Source organism: Paramisgurnus dabryanus, chromosome 21 (assembly GCF_030506205.2).
Source record: "Paramisgurnus dabryanus chromosome 21, PD_genome_1.1, whole genome shotgun sequence".
Classification (NCBI taxonomy): Eukaryota; Metazoa; Chordata; class Actinopteri; order Cypriniformes; family Cobitidae; genus Paramisgurnus; species Paramisgurnus dabryanus.
In genome coordinates, this window is record NC_133357.1 from 16,863,367 (window position 1) to 16,875,919 (window position 12,553).

The 12,553-nt window shown below is 34.3% G+C and overlaps 1 protein-coding gene and 1 long non-coding RNA gene across 3 annotated transcripts in view; one reads left to right on the top strand and one right to left on the bottom strand.

The window, feature by feature from the left end:
- pax7b (paired box 7b) overlaps positions 1–5,918 on the bottom strand; it is a 53,188-nt gene extending 47,270 nt beyond the window's left edge. Inside the window, exons 1-4 of one of the 2 annotated variants that reach the window (XM_065285949.1) lie at positions 5,441–5,918; positions 4,271–4,506; positions 3,928–4,057; positions 3,556–3,684 (exon numbers count right to left, since the gene is read on the bottom strand). In XM_065285949.1, coding sequence (XP_065142021.1) covers positions 3,556–3,684; positions 3,928–4,057; positions 4,271–4,506; positions 5,441–5,525 — 580 coding nt within the window. In that variant the 5' untranslated portion in view covers positions 5,526–5,918. Of the gene's footprint in view, positions 1–3,555; positions 3,685–3,912; positions 4,058–4,270; positions 4,507–5,440 lie in introns of both variants that reach the window. The other variant, XM_065285948.1, reaches the window with a different exon arrangement.
- Positions 3,942–10,624, top strand: LOC135775591 (uncharacterized). The gene is made up of 3 exons (XR_010543909.1): positions 3,942–4,074; positions 4,315–4,399; positions 10,435–10,624. It is a non-coding gene; the product is annotated as an uncharacterized lncRNA (long non-coding RNA).
- Positions 10,625–12,553: the final 1,929 nt, after the last annotated feature.

The following is a 12,553-nucleotide window of genomic DNA, read 5'->3' on the forward strand; positions in this document are numbered from 1 at the left end:
TTTTTAAATAACTTCTGTTTCTGATTAAATCCTGTTTAAATGACGGGATATTTCATTGTGCAATAATCATGCTAAATTTAGAAAGCACTTACAATATGTTTCAGAATGGAAAACTTAGACCCGCAAACAAAGCGGAACCATGAGAGTAAAGTACAATAGCGTATAAGAGCTGTCAAAGTAAGGAAAAGTAAGTGGACATGATTCGTTCCAGAAGTTAAGGTCTAGTTTTGTATGATATTTGTCATAAGTTAACGTTTTGAAAACAATTTAGACGGATATAATTAATATAATTCAGTTGCAGTGAAAATGTTTCAGAGAGCATTAAACTTCTTGTAATGACTTGGTGTCATGATCTCTGTATTAGCATATTTCACTATAAACATTAGTGATTAGATGATGACCTTGCAACAAGATTAGGTTTAGAAACATCAAACAATGTCAGACATTTTATTTTAATTTACAGCATTATACTGTCCATCCTGTATTTTGATTAATAGGTATTTTGGGCAAATAATTATAATAGCAATAATAATAATAATGTTGCCGTTGTTGGTAATAATAATAATAATAATAATTCGTTTACACTTTTTACAGAAATGGTCTCTCTCCACCAAACATCACCGAAATGTGTTGGGTGGCAGAGCAAGGGAAAGGGGAGGTTAATCCGAGTTTAATACATTGATGCAGAGCGCAGGACCGCGGCTGTGATGATTGTGTTATCTCTTTCCAACATTTGGGTCTCCCTCAATTTCAGCCCAGCCAAATAGCTGCGAGAAAGTGCAGATGCAGTTACTCTCGATGCCTGAGGAAAAATATTAATAGCTAAATAACTTCCTCATACTTTCACTAAATCTCTTTCTCTCCATCCCAGATGGATTTGTTTGAAGTGGTCTCTCGACTCATATATGGTCATTTTATTAAAAAAAATGTAGTAAAGTTTCTCTATTCAGAAAATATGGAAGTATAGACACTTTTAATTCTGTCAATTGAATTGATCATGCTGCAAAGTAGTATGCTAAATAGGCATATTTTAAGCCAATGGCACACAGCAAAATAATTATTTTTCAGCTCGATCAATTTAATTCGATGTATTCGTGGCTGTAGGAATAAATTCTTAATTTTTAGACATACTTTCAATGTAGACACTTACAAGTTAATGGAATATTAATGCCACATAGGATCGAAAAATCACCCATCAGAAACGAAATTCAGGTGATTTGTCTTAGATGTTTGTTTCTTTTATTGGATTAGTTTATGAACGCCCATTTGTTCAATGATCCGATGTCAAATGAAGAATCAACGTAAATCTCCATTAACTGACCAACGTCAAATGAAACGTTCATTGACCACGCGCCTCTCAGTCTATGTGGCAAATAACCAAAGCACAACAGCAGCACAGAGAGGGGCAGAAGTTGTTCAAATTCATCATGACAGGTCTGCTTTGGGGGCAAATCCAAAATTTTAGCACATTTAAAAAAGACCACAGACGGTTTGTATGCTTTAAATCTGCCTGATTATGAACAAACCGTATTTATGCTTGGTTATGAATAATTGTATCCCCTGAGTAATACAAAATGCTCAATGTGTCCACAAATAATGCGCTTGGAGTCTTATTCATTATCCATTACTGTTTCCGCGTCAAATCAACTCAAATAATCCACAAATACAATAAAACAATATTAGCAAATAAATATACGAATTCTTCACCAGTGTGTGAAAAACGTAAAATCTCATGAATTTGCGCCGAAGGCTAACCAGCGAGGGCCGTTTAAAGATGAAAGCGAAGAGAAAGAAAAGCCTCAATTTAATCTGCTTTAAAACCCTTGAAAATAACGCTGTGCTCGGAACTCAGAGAGTCTGAGCTGATTGGGGATAAATAAGTTTCTTACTATGCCTGTGAGCTATTACACCCGTCTCCAACACAGCAGCTTGTTCAAAAGACACGTTTTCATTACAAACTCTAATAAGTCTTAACATTATTAAATGCCAGTCGGATGATTAAGTGAAACAAGCCTCAAGAAATGTCTTTAAAAATATTGTATTTTGGCTCAATCGCGTTGGCAGTGTGGAAAGACATATGACAAATTGTAAGACAAATGTGAAGTGAATTTGGAAATTCAGAATGCACTGTAAGTAAACATTACTGATATTTACGCAAGAGGTATATCATGATTATTGGCAGAAACTGCAGTTAGTTGTATATTGTTCATATCAAATTAATAAAGGGCAGATGATGGTCATTGATTGTAACTTCGTATATCTGTAATCCAGCTGTGACTTCACGCCCAACGCTTGGCCATTGAGGTGTATGAAAGCGCGCACGAATAAACATAAAAAACAGAAAGATACCAAAACAATGCCAATTTTAGATAAAGCTGTGAAAAGTTAAAATACATGCTAATAATGCACCAAAATTACAGAGAGATACAGAAATACTTTAGTATAGATAAGCCATATTGCAACACGAAGCTGCAGTCGTTGCAACACATCAAAATGAAAAACATTTTATCTGTCGTTTTTTACTGAGGGCGATGACACGAGATCTCATTAAAACTGACCTATTTCTTACGAATTGATGTTGAAACAACATAAGCACAACGACGGACTGAGCACCCCTACCTCTTAACCACCTACCCAAACGTCAGCTAAAAAACACAATAGTGATTTCCAAAAAAGAGCAGTGGGCATTTCCAAACAAGAATAAAACATTTTGCACCCTCCAAATCTCATTCTTTTCTAACAGACGATTCCATAATATTACAAAACTATCTACTATCTACCAGCGGGGTATATTGAATAATTCATCTCTCTATAGTTCCCCATTTGGCCTTTTGTTAAAACTTTTTCGCCCTTTACGGAGTTTTGAATGTGAAAGGACGGGTTCATTCCTCTATTCGAAGCCTGCTTTTAGGCTTTGCTTTGTAGCACAGATTCCTTTTCCTCTCAAAAGAGCTTCAGTGATGCAGAGATCTTTGGACTGAAGGTCATTTTCAAGTTTAAGAAAAACTGTCACAAAACGAGAACGGTTTGTACTAAGTATGGTCGCTGAATTTTGGATTATTGTTTTTAAGAAAATAGCGATTTCGACATAAGCTCAAATTCACAATTTAATAGTGCAGAAAAATCGCATTAAAATTATATTGGAAAAAATGTTATTGGAAAACAGTTACAGGTTAAAAAAATCATAATGTGCAAATATAAATGCTCAATTGTCTGAGGGTCAATGGTGAACTTATGGGCTGTAATTGAAATTGATTGCCACATCGGTCATCTGTCAGTTACCATTTTCAAGGGACCGTTTACCCGGCGTAAAATTAGTCTGTTGTACAAATAGATCAAGGCCTAAATGTCTTCCGTCAGGACCAGTATAAATACACACTAATCAAATGACTAAATGGTAGCTTAACCGGCAGAAAAAATCATAACATTATAGTGACGCTGACACAAAAGCCGATTCAATGTATAAACAGAAATCTCCAAAATAATTTATACACACCATTTAGTAATACATTTAAGCCTTTTTTGCATCATACAGTTAGAAAAATATTTTTTTACCTTTATCTCCGAGTATACCGTCAATGCTGTGCTTAGTTTTTTTCTCCCCACTTTCATCTTTTTTGTCGCAGTCGTCCTCGTCATCTTTCTTGCAGAAACGCGCCCGCAGAACCCGGCTAATAGAACTTACTGAGGAAAGAACAGAAACAATGAACAGATATGGTGAACACATAAAAATAATAGTTTTATCGAAAACATCGCAATTACAATATATTTATAATCTAGTAAATATAATTTTGGGCTATTCAATAACAATACTTTTTATTCTATTCATAAATGTCAAAATAAAAGAAAATATAATGGCGTTTAAGATATGAGATGAATGTGATGTTGACATGATAAAAAGGGTCTGCTTACCAGATGAGGCCTCACCTGAGGGAACTGTACTTCTGTCACACACACCGTCCTTCAAAAGTTTGTCCCGAATCTCCCAGCTGAACATTCCGGGATTTTCGCGTTTATATTCTTCGATTCGCTTTTCCACGTCAGGTGTTGCCACTTGCTTTTGATGTTAATGTGGTGAGCAAACACATAGATTCGAAGAAAAAGTAAAAACAAAGAATATAAGCAATGGGTATAAAAAGAGCGAAATACATTTTATTAAATACTGTACATTAAGGTACTCAGTGTACTATATCCTTTATAATTTTTTTTAAAATACTATGTCTGGTTGTCTATGTAAATAAAATAATAATAATAATAATAATATACTCACTCTGGGTTTACTTCCTCCTATTGCTCCTGGACGGATCGAGCCAGTTTCTTGATACCGGCAGAGGATTTTGGACACACAACCGTGGGAAACGCGAAGTTGTCGGGAGATCACACAGGGACGGATGCCGTGGTGAGCCATCTCAACTATTTTGTGTCGAATATGATTTGGCAAAGGCCTACCATTGATGAATACTCCACCAAGCTGATTCACCCGACCTTGACCCAGAGGAGTTGAAACTGTGCGGTAAAGAAATAGGAATTTAATCTAACTTTGCTAGCCTATACTCAACCTTCAGATTTCGTTCATTTTTACTTTTTAAAAATGCGTATACATTTTCTTGAAACGAATTTAGATCCATAAATGAATAATTATGCATATATATTTTTAAAATCATATTTAATCAAACGCCTATCTGTAAACATTTTTTTTTTACTTGTAGTCTAAACTATTTGTGGTATTAAAATACTATTACAAAAAAATATTTTTTTCTTTAATATTATAAGATATTCTGTATCTTGTAATTTAAAGACGTTTTAAAAGCAGTACTTAAAATTATTTTCTTAACAAGTTGTTCGATATCCCCCTTTCTCGAGCGCTTTGAGATACATTTAAAAACAGTTTCATGGGCAAAATAAAGTTTTTATGGTTAATGTTATTTAACATATTTATCTTAAGTGCCACGCTTGGCCCTCGGAAGCCATGGACGCGTCCTTTTTCATTTTTAGCACTCATGTTGTTCAGATATTTGTATAATCCCTTGATATGCATTCTGGTTTCATTTGCGCCAGTAGACCACTTCAATAAATCCTGGAGTGATGGCGGGCTTAGAGTTTGAAAGTTTTATCTGAGCAACTTAAATACGAACCTTGCCTGCCCATGTAAAAATGGCCTTGAAAAATAAATATTTACATTTTCATGGACTTAATAGGTAAAAGTACTGTGATGGTTAATAAGTCACGAAATAAATCGTTCTGGTATTATATTCCAAGCTGTCAGAAACGAAAACTCAGTGTTGCTATTACAAACACCACAGTCCGCATACAACCACGCTCTTGCGAAAGTGCGTGCAACATATTTCATCCGTTTTGTCAATTATAAATCAGTAAAGTGTAGGCCTACCTGACTTGCAATATTCATTACAACTTAAGACCCTACACCTGTCCAACAAACCTTCTAGTGGGAATCCAGTGCGGGGATAATTCTGTCCAGGAGCCGGTCGCATCATTCTCGGTACTGTTCCTGGTATAGATGACATTCGGCTTTTTATACAAAAAGGCTGATGTTTAAACAGAGAAAGTCCAGACTTGTTGATGTGTCCCTGATGACTAAAAATGCGTTAAGTCCTCTTTTTTTCAAAAATGCAAAAAATATCCAATAAGACTATGGCGGAGATATAAAACCTCTAAAAAAATCAAACAAAGATAAACACTTCTGTAGTCTCGTGCGGAGGGGGGCACGAGCAAAATAACTACTGCTGGAACAAGATGCAGCGCGCGCCAGGGAGGGGGTACTCCAAACGCTCTCCACTGAACAAAGGTTACTTAATTCTTTGCAGTGTTTTCTTAAAAGGTCTGATAGTTTTAGATGACAAAGTCTGCTTAGGGGTTGGGAGTAGCTGAAGTGGACAACTTTAGCGCGCAGTGTAGGAGGGGTGTCGCGCGCGCCGATAGGCTCTTGCAGTCTTCTTTTATTCATGTGGGCATGGAGGGGAACAAGCAAGTTTTTTTTCGACCAATCACAAAAAGCAGAGAGTAAGACAAACACACACGCACACTCAAATGCCCAGCTTTTCATTCACCCTATGAGCTTCTCAGCAGAAAACAATCGACATGTTGATTGATCGACTACCATTATTGACAAAGTCCAAAAGTAAAAAAGTTTGTACAAATGCACTTTAATTCTTAGTTTCTTACTAAGTATATGAGTATATTTTTGTCTAAAGTACATAAGTGATAGCACAAAGGTAAGTTTACAGTCCGCCTATTTTTAAAACAATCAGCTTATGTACAATATAAATGGAATTATTCTGCTATTCAAAATACAAAAATTATACAATATACAGGTAAGACAATAATTACACGGTTAGGGCTTAATTTGAAAGAGCGAATTGTTTTAGTACAGACATGATTTTGTAAGTATTTGCCAAGATTCGTTTTACACATTAAAATTAATTTAAACGCCATTAGCCAATAAGATTCGTTTATAGGCTCACTATATCGTTCAAAATCACAACAATTTCAGGTTCAATTGTAATAGAAAAACCTAAAAACAGCCCATGTCTGAATATGACATTGAAGAGACTTTTATGAAAACTTAACAGCAGAACAAATAAGACAGAATACTCGTGTTGCTGGACTAAAAATCTAACTGCATATTCTATATTAAAGGTGTATTTGCATGTAAAAACTGTAATAACTTAAACATTTTATAATATTTAACAGACACACAATTAATGTTTATTTTAATATATAATGAATACACACGAAACAACATTCGTTAGCATAATACAATGTTATTAATTTTGTTAATATAATGTTATCATAATGTGTTATATAATGGAGCCTATAACCTAAATTTGTCCTATAGACCTTGCATGAGGTTTTTATACGCAAAATTCATTACTGCGCATGAACGTGCCTTGACATACCCACATACCCAAGTTTAAAACTACCTTTCTATATTTTATGTATACCAACTGAACTATGCCCACTTAATTAATTAACCTATTTTACAAAGATAGACATTCCTTAGGTGTGCATTTGTGTCCAAAAAAATGTTTAAAAACATCAATCCATTTAACTTTAAGAAAATACAGACAGTAATGACTTGAAAGCTGCGCTTTGTTGTGAACAAATGCCATCGTTAATTTGTGTGCATTGTTGGTTAATATACTTCCACCACGCATGTCACATCCTAAGGGACCACAATCGCTTTGAGGTCACCTCCTAAATAGACAGCTAGGTATAAAGCAAGGCAGATTTTAAACAAACTGTTGTGGTCACAAGTTGGGCAGAGATTTTGTTTTCCTAAAAATCAAGAGATTGATTAAACCGGATTGTTGTTTACTGTATTGCTGCATGAAACTTGTGCCAAACTTGCACTTGAAATTGCTGGGTTGTTTCAACCATTGGGTAAAATATGAACAAACTCAACCGTTGGTTTAAATTAGACTGGAAAATATTTAACCAACCCAACCCAACTAATAATTTTAACCCAACAGTTGGATTTATCCTTATTTTATCAAATAATGGGTTAAAACAACTGAGGAATTCATGTAATATATCTTATTTCCTATTCCTTTACACTTGGACAGGAAATATTGCACCATTTTTAAAAAAAATGTGCTTTGCCAATGCCTAGGAATTTTCATTATTACATTGCTGATCATATACGTGCTATTCAACATTAGTCAACATTAAACCTACCGTTTCATATTTACAAACTTATTTACTGATTCAAATTTATAAAATCATATTTTAACTGCAGTTGTATTTTAAAACATATCTGTAATTGGATTTTTTTGAAAATGTATTGTGCACGTGCTTGTAGCATATAGAAACGCATACTCCTGATGAATCGATACGAACTACATATAACTGTACCTGAACCAGTGCAAAACACTTTTAATATGTGGGCAACATGACAACGACATGGAAGGTTATGAATGACGACCACAAAACAGAGAATTTACCACTAGATGGCAATAAAAAACCTTAAATGTAAGGGTTTCCTAAAGGTTTTCTTTTTAATCGCTGGTTGGAAATGTTTCATTATAAAATTCAAAATTTATGTTAAACTGTTTAATTTACATGTTATTACTGTTTATCTTAAGTAATAGACCAAATTTAAGAAAATTACATCAAAACCTTTCAGTTCCTATAAATTCACTTGTACTGCAAATCATCATCAAGATCTAAATGCATTTAAAACTATGAGGGCTTGGTGAAACAAATCCAAGAAAACACTTTGTGTATATTGGGATCCTTCATTCACAGATCTATTGAATTCTTCAACTGTTGTTATACTGATGGGTTAAGAGTGCATCACCAATGTTTAAGGATAACTACTAATCCCAGCTCTCAGCTTGTTTTTATCAAATCACATATATATCACATGGACTGACAAGATCAAGAGAGCATGGGTTAATAACATTAAATGCACTTCAGACATGTTCATTTATACTGTATGTGATGTTAAGTCATTTTACTCCCGGCTCAAATCACTCTTAATACAAAGTCAACCATAAAAATTTTATCAAATGTCTCAAAAACGAATAACGATTACCTGGCTATAGGTGCCATCATTATATAGCTTGGTTGGATTTGTGCAAAACCACAGTTGCTGGTTCTAATATCATCATATTTTAAAATACAGGTTCATTCAAATCATTGCAATATTGAAAGTTCTGGCATACGGCTAAGGAAGAGGAAGAGCAAAGGAAGAAAGGGAGCAGGTGCACCAGATCACACAAAACCAAACAGACTGAGTTTGACTTCCATCTGACACTTTTAGCACTGATGCAGACTATCATTCCATATGGAAGTGTTTAAGGGTGTTAAATCACTGGCTTGGTAATGACATTTTGTCCCCATACATCACTGAGGGCAAGGAAAGGAATGTCTGTGAGGTAGACTTGTCTTTCTTATAGGCATTTCCATAGTACAGTAGCTTAGGAAAATTCAAAGACTTTTCTAAAAATACTTAAAAATAAAATACTGATTGTTTCACTTGTTAACATGTTAAGATGTCAATGTGCTATATGCACCAGGAGAAGACAAAACGGTAATTTTGGTCAATTCGGCAGTTCAAGCGCTTCAAATTTGATTTATACAAGTTACATAAATTAACACAATGTAATGGCAATTTGTATTTTACCAGGCTAATTCATATGAATCAATACAATTGATTTAATTAATAATCTGCCTTTATCCCAGTGATGTTGGTTTTAAGGGTAGGGCTTCATTATTGCTTTCTCTGTAATACTTTACAAAGGTTCTATTTGTTGATCAATGCTTGCATGTATTAATCTTCGTTCATGCAGCACTTAATAATACATTTTTTAAATCAAACAATGAAACTGGTCACATTACTTAATGCACATAAACTAACATTAGTAACTGTATTGATGTTAACTAACCTTACAAAGATAAAAACATTAAAAAAAAAAAAAAACGCTATATTGTTCATTATTTTGTTCATGTTAGTGAATGCATTTTCTAATGTTTACTAATACAACTTCATTGTAAAGTGTTACCGCTTTCTAATAAACATATTATATTTTGATTTACATTGTATGAATTCATAATAATTAGCCATGTCTTAAAACAGTAACACATTTCTGTGAGATCAGGGTGAACAAATCCAGGCTTAAGAGGCATCGATCTATTATTAAACCAATCCATTTCAAATCAAAAAAATGAATAAACCCTTCTGATGTTTAGAGTTAAAGCCCTAAAACTACTGGACAGTGCAGAGCAACCAAAAGTATTTCATGTCTAAAGGAAATATTTCAGAATTTCTTCAAAATTTGTATCCAATAAAACAGCAGAAATATGCAAATATGTAACCCTGGACCACAAAACATAAGTCACAGGCATATTTGTAGCAATAGCCAACAATATATTGCATGGGTCAATTTTTTGTGCCAAAAGTCTTTAGGATATTAAGTAAAGTTAATGTTCCATAAAGATTTTTTGTAAATTTCCTAACGTAATATATCAAAAATTTATTTATCATTAGTAATGTGTGTTGCTAAGGACTTCATTTGAACTAAAAGTCAATTTTGTCCTGTCCTAACAAACCATACATACAGTAAATGAAAAGCTTATGCTCAAATTTAATATTAATTGATTGTTATGAATCACATATGCAAACTAAAACACATGGTCAATTTACTGAAATGTAGAAATTAAAAATTCTGTAAATAAAATAAAATACATCGAACACTGTCATTCTTCTATTAATAACATTCTCTGAGTGCAAAGAAAAATGTTTACAATAAAATAAACAGAGTTTCAAATGAAGTACAATGACAGATGTTATTCTCTTTTCTCATATCTTTTGTTAAGACATAAAATGCACCAAGAAAGCTCTCGGGATGCATCCATATGCCAAGCATGTGATTTTGTCTGTTTCTCCTACATGATACCTCCTCTTTTGTTCAGTTCTTTCATGTGTTGGTGTGTGCTGTGAAGTCTGATGGGGGACATGTGCTAGCGTGAATAGGTCATGACCGGGAAGGTCATCATTATGCTGCGTGGGGTGTTCCTGTCTGTCCTAAGCTTTCTCACTTAACCCTCAATACACAGGGGCTGTTAACTCCTCAGCACATACAGAACAAGGTCATGTTCAGATATTAAGGTAAGTGAGCTGATTCAGGTCACTCAGAATGTAATGGATAATTTACTGCACTGGTCCTATATTGGAGTTTTGTGAGGAAATGAATAAAACATCAAAAAATTTAATAAACAATAAAGACAAGACACAGGTTGCTACAAAACATGCTTAAACTTAAACCGTGCTTTTAAAAAAGTGTTTAACCCAAACCAGACACTCTTTCGGATACATTTCAGATACTGCATGGTAGCATCAGTTATGTATGTAATCTAAATAGGAGCAGAGTTTGATTTCAATCTTTGACACTCAATATTACAGACATCAAGGTTATATTTTCATAGAATGTTCTTTACATTATTTAGGATTTTGTAAATCACCAAAAACTGGCTTGGGTTAGGTTTTCACAATAGCACAGTTCACAGACGGGGTCACATATGATCATAAAGTTCACATATATTTTGAAATATTTCTTTATGAGCTGCCAATTTGAAAAGGGATAGTTCACTTTAAAATAAAGCAATAAACCCCGAGAAGCAGTGGGTTACCAGTGCATTTTATAACAGCTAAGGGGCGTTGTTAGGCACGACGCGAAGCGGAGTGCCTAAACCCCCTTAGCTGTTATAAAATGCACTGGTAACCCAACGCTTCGAGGGGTTTATTGCGTTTATAAAACGGTTACTTCATATGCATAACGTTAGCGGGATTTTATATAATAAAACCCAAAAAAGTTGTAATTATATTAGTACAAATATTACTCTTCCGCCAAACAAAGTAGTTCCTCAGAATCAAGTGTGACTGAAACAGAGCGCAGTTCCCAACCAACACAGACACAGCAAAGACACAATGAAAATATGATTTAAGACTGTGGTGTTTATTTTCATAAATCAATACGCAGTAACAGTGGCGCAGTGATACTTATGTAATGTGGTCTGAACCGTGAGGTTACCGGTGTATTTTATCACGGCTTAGAACGCGTTTCAACCAATCAGAATGAAGAACCAGAACTGCCCGTTTTATAATGAAAATTTTGTCATCATTTACTCATCCTCATGATGTTCTAAACCTGTATACATTTTTTTCTGATTGACTTCCATAGTAGGAAAAAAATATTTTGGAAGTATTGTGATAAATGACTAAGAAAATATTTTGATAAATGATGATACGCACACAGTTGATGGTACCCATTAAATTCCATCATATTTTTTTATTCCTACTATGGAAGTCAATGGTCACTTACTGCTGTGTGTTTACCATCATTTATCAAAATATCTTCTTTTGTGTTCATCAGAAAAAAGAAATTCATACAGATTTAGATCAACATGAGGATGAGTAAATGATGACAGAATTTTCATTTTAAAGTAAATCTATTGAATGTTTCATGGTGAGGGTGATCCAGGCCTGACTAGATGGCTCGTGAAGGTTACCTCCCCTAACATGACATTTCTCAAGGTTTATCAGCATGTGATACACTGCCTGTTTGGGCCATAATCAGTTTGTCTGGACCTTTCTATAAAATGTCAGTGAAGAAAGAGATCTGTTTCATGTAGATGAAAGTAACATCACAGATTTTACACGCTGTCCCCAATTGGTTTCACTAAATCAATGTGAAAGACTAGCACATGAAGAGAATCATTTGATGCTCCTTGTGGCTCTCCTTAACTCTGACTTTTGCCCCTTGTTTGTCGACTTTTAAAAAACTAGTACTTCATATTGCCACGTGAAAAGCATATGATCCTGTTTAATATTGCAGAATTGATCAAACAAGCATGATGTTTTATTTGCCGATTTAATTGAAATGAAATTTCAAGTTCAGTAAAAATCAGCCATGTTACACAAGGTATCAATTGGAAGCTGTCTATAAAACCTAAACATTGATTTAATCCCTATTTTTACCCCAATTAGTCTGAGAGTGCTGGCAAGCATTAAACAGGGCATCAACATTGAATC